Here is an 8,143-nt window from a genome sequence, read left to right on the forward strand (position 1 = left end):
TCTCTCTCTCTCTCTCTCTCTCTCTCTCTCTCTCTCTCTCTCTCTCTCTCTCTCTCTCTCTCTCTCTCTCTCAATTAAAGCAAATGTAAATATATATGTTATATGCCATCTTGATAATTTGTAGTAATATATTGTAGGGAAAGGGCTTAATATAAGTTGTAAAACTTGTGCCCAACTCCCATTGTATATAAATTACAATAAAATATGTTTAAATCAAAAAAAGGATTGAATAAGTAAATATTTTAAATGAATCCATTTGGTACCTCTTTCAAGTCGAGAGAGTGTCACAAAAACATGGAGACTCCTTTCACTTTCAGAAGAATACGATGTTTTTACATAATCCCCTATGATGCCCCTTTGATTTTATGTCAAATTTAAGAAAATCAACTTTTCAAATGCTCCAGGAACCTTGGATATTGCAAATATTCTTAAAACACCTCATAAACTGTGTTTTTCTAAACCGGAAGTTACCGAACGAATCTCGGCAACTTATCTAAGTCATGGAGACAGCATCGAAAAATTCGATCGAAAGTGCAGAAAATGGCTATTTGGTCGTTTCAAAAGTTCATCTACTCCAGGAACCTGAGTTTTAATGGATCGCGCTAATTAACTTGTAACCCATATTAAGACGGTGTGTAGGGAAATTTGACATCCCGGCAAATAATATCCGGATTACTATCTAGCCGATAAACGCAAAAACTTAAAGCCCATAGTGTTATCCCAATGGGCCAAATGGCCGCCATTTTATCCAAGATGGCGGATTATGCAAATTAGCAAAGTGACCGTCATTTCTCCATATGCAATGTTTCTAAACATATTAGCGTAAAGGATAAAGGAACACGTGGCGGACATCCGGCTGAGTAGAGATAAACCGGTGGCACATCACTTCCTTAGAAGAGATCAAGGTTAAGGAGGAATCGAAAGTAGCAAGGCTTGTGATTGAGTGATTTTGGATCAACAAACTCACCACTGCTTCCCCAATGGTATCAATACCAAGTGATGATGATGACGTAACAATTTGTGAGGTCATGGTTTGATGACGTCATTGTGTTGTGTTGACGTCATGGTAACAGTGTTATGACGTCATCAAGATCAACGTCATAGTTATCATCATGGAAGGACTAAGCCAGAAAGCTTGGAAAAGAGTGACTTTAAAGTTTCTTAATATTATTGCGTTCTCTTAAGGAACATATGTTTATAGACAATTAATATTAGCGTAGTATGTTTGTTAAGGTGCGTTCGAATGGGGATAGTACGTTGTTTTGAGTGGCTATACTGGCGATTAAAATATGAAATTTGGTTTGAACTCGAGACCGATCCCCTAAATCGATACAAATTATGAAATATAAATATAGAAATATTTAAATAGAACTTATCTTATCAATTTTACTAAAATGTAGATTTTATGAATCACTCTTATCAGTGATCACAAAGTGCACACAGCGGAGAACTGCATCATCTTATAAAGAACAGTGGAAGATCTGAAGGAGATTGTTGATCTTGATACGGATATGACGTCACCCTTTTACTAAACCATCTGTCTACACTCACTTGGTCTCCCATTACACATAACACGAACGGCCAGTATACGTGCAACTTATTGCAGTGAATATTTCATAATATCGTCCAAAATTGCAGTCAGCAGATTCAATAGTTTTTATGTAATCTAATCTGGCCGTCAAAATATCGTTTTTTATCGAAAACAGAGTTCTAGTTATTTCCCCCATACCTAATCATGTTAAAAGCGGATCTTGTTAAAATGTATTTGAATACTGTAAACCTTCAATATAATATGTCCATTGTTCCATTTCATTTGACGCCTTGCTTATCGCCAAAATAATTACTTTTAAGTCCCACCTTCTGTTTTTCCTAACGATTCCTGTATACGACCTTTTTGATATGAAGCCGAACTCTTTGTAACGCCATTTTATTATTTAGGCTGATGGTGGTAGTATAATGAGGCTTTACTGCAAACTATCTCATCAATTTCAGGTAGCAAAACCATATATATTTTTTTAATACAAATTCGTTTTTTCCTAATTTGAACTTGATGTAATTACATGTTCACTGCCCTGCTCTGCTCCGAGATCGTTAGAGACCTACATACTTTATTTTAAGGTAGACATTATATCAGATATCATATTTGGAACAGAAAAGTTTGAACATCTGGACTAACTTGGATTTCGTCTGCGACTCTTGTGGAGAGGTTCAAATAAATGTTGTTTTATTATGATGCAATTCTTCAAGTTTTAAATGAACATTTCATACATATTTGTTGTTTAATTTAGAGAACATACATTCTATCCATTCATGAAAAGGGTATATAGGAGTAGTTAAAATGTGTCCTTTATTTTTGAAACATTCAAAGAACTCATATAAAGTCCGAAATATTGACTACAAATCGTGATTTTTTTTCAGGACAAAACTACTGTATTAGAATATGTAGGTCACATCAGAGGAAGTGTGTTGAAGGCATACACTATTTTATCTATATCTATAAATATATTACAAAATAGAAGCGTATCGTTCCTCGATTATGTCACGCAGTTTTGTTGGAACTTTATTAAATGATTATGTATTTTTCGTTAAGTAACGTTATCGCTTTTCCTGCGTCATAACAGTCCTGTAACTCTGACTAAGACTTCATGTGACGTCACTCATTTGTTCTATTTGGACATCTTATTTACGGCCAACCCATAGATAAAGAGTAGAGAAATAACCTACGCAGGTCTAGTTTATCACAGGGGCAAACCAGTTACATTTTAATTGAAGGCGATAATTGAATAATCAATAAAGATAAGACTTTTTAAATGTACACGACGTAATATGTAATATATTGCAGATAAAAACCTTATAAGATCTTAACTCTAATATAGAGCAAGCCATTTACATGACAATGTATAATATGAGTATCCATTCATCGTCGTTTATTGAGCAACTGTGATCGAATATTCAAAACAAATTTAGGGCAAAAAAATAAAAATAAAAAATAAATAAATTTGTAGATTTAAATTGATTTTAAGCCCAAACACTAATTATGTAAATTGTAGTATAAAAAGCAATGCATCGAACACGGAACAACAATGAAAGTTCAACAGAATGACCATTAGATTACATACATTATAATAAAGTTAGAAAAGTAAATGAAGCAGAGGGTAAAGCAATTAGTATCTCAATTAACACCTAAAGCAATACTGGTGCACTTAAAATCTCGCTCCCAGGAAATCAGTGCTATATTCGTGACAATGACTTCATGCTATTCATCTATGTGATGTATTCTTCCTCCAAGTAGGGGTCATTTTGTGTGTAGATTTGTGTTCGATTATTCCTGAATAAGTTGTAGATGTTTTTCCATTCCATCAATAATAATTTTAAAACAATCTTCCCCTCATCATATAGGTTTTAACGGCAGTCTATTGAACAAAGTTGTTCTCAAAGACATTTTCTTCAATAAAATTCAACAGTGATTTGGTCAGCTGGATCATTCCTGTATCAAATATGTTTTAATGTTGTTTTTCCTTTTTTTCTTCTTAAACTTTGCTGGTGTTTAATGAATTTTTAACATGTAACTGTCTGTTGTTACACGCAATAATGGACAGCTACAGGTACGTCATTGCTTCACATTACTAGCTGTGTGTAAGTAACGAAATGTAAACAAAATTGTGATTCAAAGAAATATTCGACGATATTTGTCTAAAAAAAGAAACGGGGACTAAGAAAAACAATCGGACTAAATAATCTTCTGTCTCATTGACAGTACTATTATGTTAATTTAGACCAAATACAAGTCATGTCACCTTCTTAAATCGAGGACCGGTTACGTAATAACAGAACAGAAACGTTCACTAATGAGCGTTATTAAATACATCTTTCCCTTACTATTTTTTAACCTACATTTCTCGAAAACCATGTACTGTAATTGTTTGAGCTGTACCGTGTGCTAATGTTTTATCCATCATCATTTTATATCTGTTACGAAATCGAAACCGTAATGTTTGAATGACCCACGGTTCTAATAGGCACCCAAATTATCAAAAGAGTTGATTAGGCAAACGTTTGAATTACAAATTCTTAATTTGAAAAAAATATGTTTTGACTATTGTTATGTCTTGTTATTTCCTACTGCATAACTTCAACGATGTTAATTATTTCAATTATATGAAAAAGATTGTACATACCTTTATGCGTGATCGTGTTCTGCAGCAATACTACAATGATAATTGACACCACTGTGCCTTTGTGTCTGATATTACACCTGGGACACGGTATTGATATCCTCAGACGTTTAACAATGAGCTTGCACAAGTTTCATTTTATATGGTTGACCTATCGCGTATCACTTGATGCCTTTTATAAAGTTTATCTTTTGAAATATTTAAGTGGCGATACACGTAACAGCTTGTTAATAGGGAGCAATCCCCGCACCACCTTGAAACTATTTTATCAAATAATACAACTCTGCTGATTGGACAAGACTATCTACAGTGTAAAACCATGAAAACAAAATCAATTGATTACCAAGCCCATAGTAAGCGATACACTATCATTGTACTACTGATTACTAACTCGTGCGCATGGATTGTTAACTCGTGCACGGAATAGTAAATGTATTTCCATGTTCCTTCGCAGGCTCCGTTTTTTATTATTTCTTTTTTTTTTGCTTCAAAATGTGAACGTTCTTGTTAAGCAATAAGCAGCAAAGTGATTCGACACTTAACAGCTTTATTTTGTCAATTCGAGACTGTTCTTCGTTAATTATAAAAGCACACCTCTCATTCTCAGGACTCCATTCAATCTATGGAAACATGGTTCCAGAAGTGGTTTATAAACAGGCTCGCCGTTTGTTATCGACAGGCGATTTTGCATAATACAGTAACATTATATGTTTTGAAAAGTAATGTTAGGTGAAGACAATATAACGTTAAGCATATAGAGACAGTTAAGAATTTAGAAAAATAAAAACAACAGTTAACGCCAATCTACGAGTTCCCCTAATTCTGTGCTGATACAAAAACAAAATCGAAAAATAATCGGGTTCGGGGAACTAAACACGGAGATTCAGTTCCATCTATTATTGCACTTGACCAGAAGCAAACTTCTACGATCCAACATCCGAAAACGTGCATAGTCGACATTTGGAAATCTAAATCTCAAGAACAATGCAGTCGATCAGTAAAATATTGAAAGAGATGTATTCGCGATACAAACGCCGTAAAACACAGAAGGTACTAGAAATGGGAGAAAATTCAAGCGAAATAGACTTTGATCAATTTATCACATCAAGTGAAGACTGGCGATAGAAACGTGTTGAGAAAAAAAGCACAGAGAATTCAATGGGATGACTTTTGACGATAAACCAGGTCAAAAAGACCTTGAAAATGGTATAAGTTAATTATGTCGTCTGCTCCCGACATGCAGATGCTGAGAAACAATTACGTTGATGGAATTCAGTCTTCCGCACAGGCAACCACTATGCGCTGCCTTGCTTTATTTTGTCCCACCACCAGCTTTCTTCTTTCCCACCATCACAATCATCAACCTACATCCACCGCCACCACCATTAGCCTTCGTAAATCCGGTCACCGCCATCATCATTAGCCTTCATCCATCCGGCAACAACCACCATCAACAGCCTTCATCAACCGGCTACCGCCACCACCATCAGCCTTCATCAATCCGGCCAACGCCACCATCATCCGGCTTTATCGATCCGGCCACCGCCACCACTATCAGCCTTTTTCCAAATCCGGCCACCGCCACCACTATTAGCCTTTATCCACCAATCCAGCCACCGCCACCATCATCAGCTCCCATCCAGCTACCGCCACCACCATCAACTTTCATAACTCCGACAACTGCCACCACCATCAACCTCCATCCATCCAGCCACCGCCACCACCATCAGCCTCCATCCATCCGGCCACCGCCACCACCATCAGCCACCAGACAGCCACCGCCACTACCATCAGCCTTCATCCATCCAGCCACCGCCACCATCATCATCCTTCATAGATATTGCCACCGCCACCACCATCAGCCTCCATCCATCCAGCCACCGCCACCACCATCAGCCTCCATCCATCCAGCCCCCGCCCCCACCATCAGCCTCTATCCATCCAGCCACCGCCACCATCATTAGCCTCCATCCATCCAGCCACCGCTACCACCATCAGCCTTCATCCATCCAGCCACCGCCACAACCATCATCCTTCATAAATCTTACCACCGCCACCACCATCAGTCATCATCCATCCGGCCACCGCCACTACCTCTTTCATCATATTTTCATTGATTTTCTTTTCTCCAGCGAGGGAGCTGGTATAGTAGGAATATTCAATGATGTTAGCAGTATTTACGTTATTCTCGTTCTGTTTTTGTGAGAGACTCTTGTGTTATGTAGATACCATATTCCGTCTTTGCGTATTGCAGAGTTATCTTCTCTTGTGAGCAGGTATTGATTGTTACGTCATTGGTTTGTGTGAGAAAATTACGTCATTTTCTCAAACATTGATGACGTTACTATCACAAACAAGTGACGTAACAATCAATCCCTGCTCCCAAGAGAAGATAACTCTGCAATACGCAAAGACGGAATACGGGAAGTAAAATCTTATATGAAGTCCTTGTTCGATACCCCCAACAAACCATAGAATATTTTGTCTCTCATTTGTATTCCTGAAATTCTCAATTAATGATTCTACAGACGAGGGGTGTTGACCAACCCTAGATTTGTACTGGGTCATTTAACAAGGGCATAGTTTCATATCTTACTTCCCTACATATGATATTTAAGTGAACAGAAGCCTCTCACAAAAACAAAACGAGAATAACGAATGTTACTTAAAAGTTTTGTAAATACTTCATCAGTCTATAATGGAAAGATTTTTTATTACAGTAATTGTACTGCATATGTGTACATTCAGTGTTTATAATGCAATGAAAGCCGAGAAAGAAAATTAAAAGAGTTACTACAGTAGAAAGTCCTTCGGAAATGCGATAGTGTTGAATTACCATACATTAATATTTGAACAAGGGGACAACCAACGCAATTTAAAAAAAATGATGATTAGAGAAGTTCTTTTTATTATTGAGTTGTCATTATATAAAAAAAAATCTAGCAATGAATTTTCCTGCCTTTTACTTAACATTTGTATTTTTAACGATGAATGCATTAATTGTAAGTCTGGCCAAGACCATTCTATTTGTTATGGTATAAGGAGACCATATAATTTTGATGTATACACCCATTTACATTTGATTGCTGTGCCTAAGTCAACATCTATAGGTCTGGTTGGATATTATCTAATATTATACCAAGAGCCACTAAAAACTTTTCCCCTACACTAAGGGCAATAACTAAAATTTCTAAACCGCAATTTGTATATTAAATCATAAGAACATACCTGTGAGACAAATCACTTCTAATAATGACCGACATACTTCCAGCATTAGCAGCAAAATATTTAGTTTTGCCCGGCAAGCTAAAGGCCCGGTCACACAGCCCTCCACGGGCGTATCGCGGCCGAATCACGGCCAAAAATTTCTGCCCGTGAAGCAGACGCTGTTGGACGTTTTGAGGTCGCGATAAAGACGCGATACAGCCGTACTTTACCCGTCGTTACACGCGGTAAGAAATTCACACGCGGTTGGCCGCGCGAAAAAGTTTTGGGCTGCCCAAAAATTTAGACCGCGGGTAATCGGGGGCGGTACACGTGGTACACACGCGGTAAAGACGCGGTACAGACGCGGAACGAACGTGCTAGGACGTGCTACGGCCGCGGTTAAGACGTGGTTACACGCGGTAGGACGCGAAATTTTAGCGGGTAATCGCGGGTGGAGCACGGTCATAGCACGTTTGTTCCGCGTCTGTACCGCGTTGTTATCACGTGCATTAGCGTGTGTACCGCGTGTAAACACGGACAAACGCCTTTCTCCGCGTAAACAGCGCGCCCCAATACCGGCCTAATCACGTTCAATTGCGTCTTGTACACGTCCCAAATACGATTGTCCACGGCCTAATCGCGTCCGTACAACGTCTGATTTTAGGTATATAAAAAGCGCGATTTGCCGAGCATTCGTCAGTTGTGCTCCAGACGTCAAGGGGTGAACATGGATCCCCGTCACCGTAATGACCTCGTCTTGC

The 8,143-nt window shown here is 38.0% G+C and overlaps 2 protein-coding genes across 3 annotated transcripts in view; one reads left to right on the plus strand and one right to left on the minus strand.

Moving 5' to 3' along the window:
• LOC110455562 (extensin-like) overlaps window positions 1–6,139 on the plus strand; it is a 9,384-nt gene extending 3,245 nt beyond the window's left edge. The window contains exon 2 of the mRNA XM_021505746.1: window positions 5,508–6,139. Coding sequence (XP_021361421.1) covers window positions 5,508–6,139 — 632 coding nt within the window. The remainder of the gene's footprint in view (window positions 1–5,507) is intronic.
• The window catches only part of LOC110455573 (beta-1,3-galactosyl-O-glycosyl-glycoprotein beta-1,6-N-acetylglucosaminyltransferase-like), a 36,678-nt gene that overhangs the window by 15,082 nt on the left and 13,453 nt on the right, over window positions 1–8,143 (minus strand). Inside the window, exon 1 of one of the 2 annotated variants that reach the window (XM_021505760.1) lies at window positions 4,179–4,483. The exons of the other annotated variant lie outside the window; for it this stretch is intronic. The gene's annotated coding sequence lies outside the window, so the exon portion shown is untranslated. Of the gene's footprint in view, window positions 1–4,178; window positions 4,484–8,143 lie in introns of those variants that run through there. 2 annotated transcript variants of the gene reach the window in all.

The sequence above is a fragment of the Mizuhopecten yessoensis genome, unplaced genomic scaffold, assembly GCF_002113885.1.
Source record: "Mizuhopecten yessoensis strain PY_sf001 unplaced genomic scaffold, ASM211388v2 scaffold8299, whole genome shotgun sequence".
In the NCBI taxonomy this organism is placed as follows: domain Eukaryota; kingdom Metazoa; phylum Mollusca; class Bivalvia; order Pectinida; family Pectinidae; genus Mizuhopecten; species Mizuhopecten yessoensis.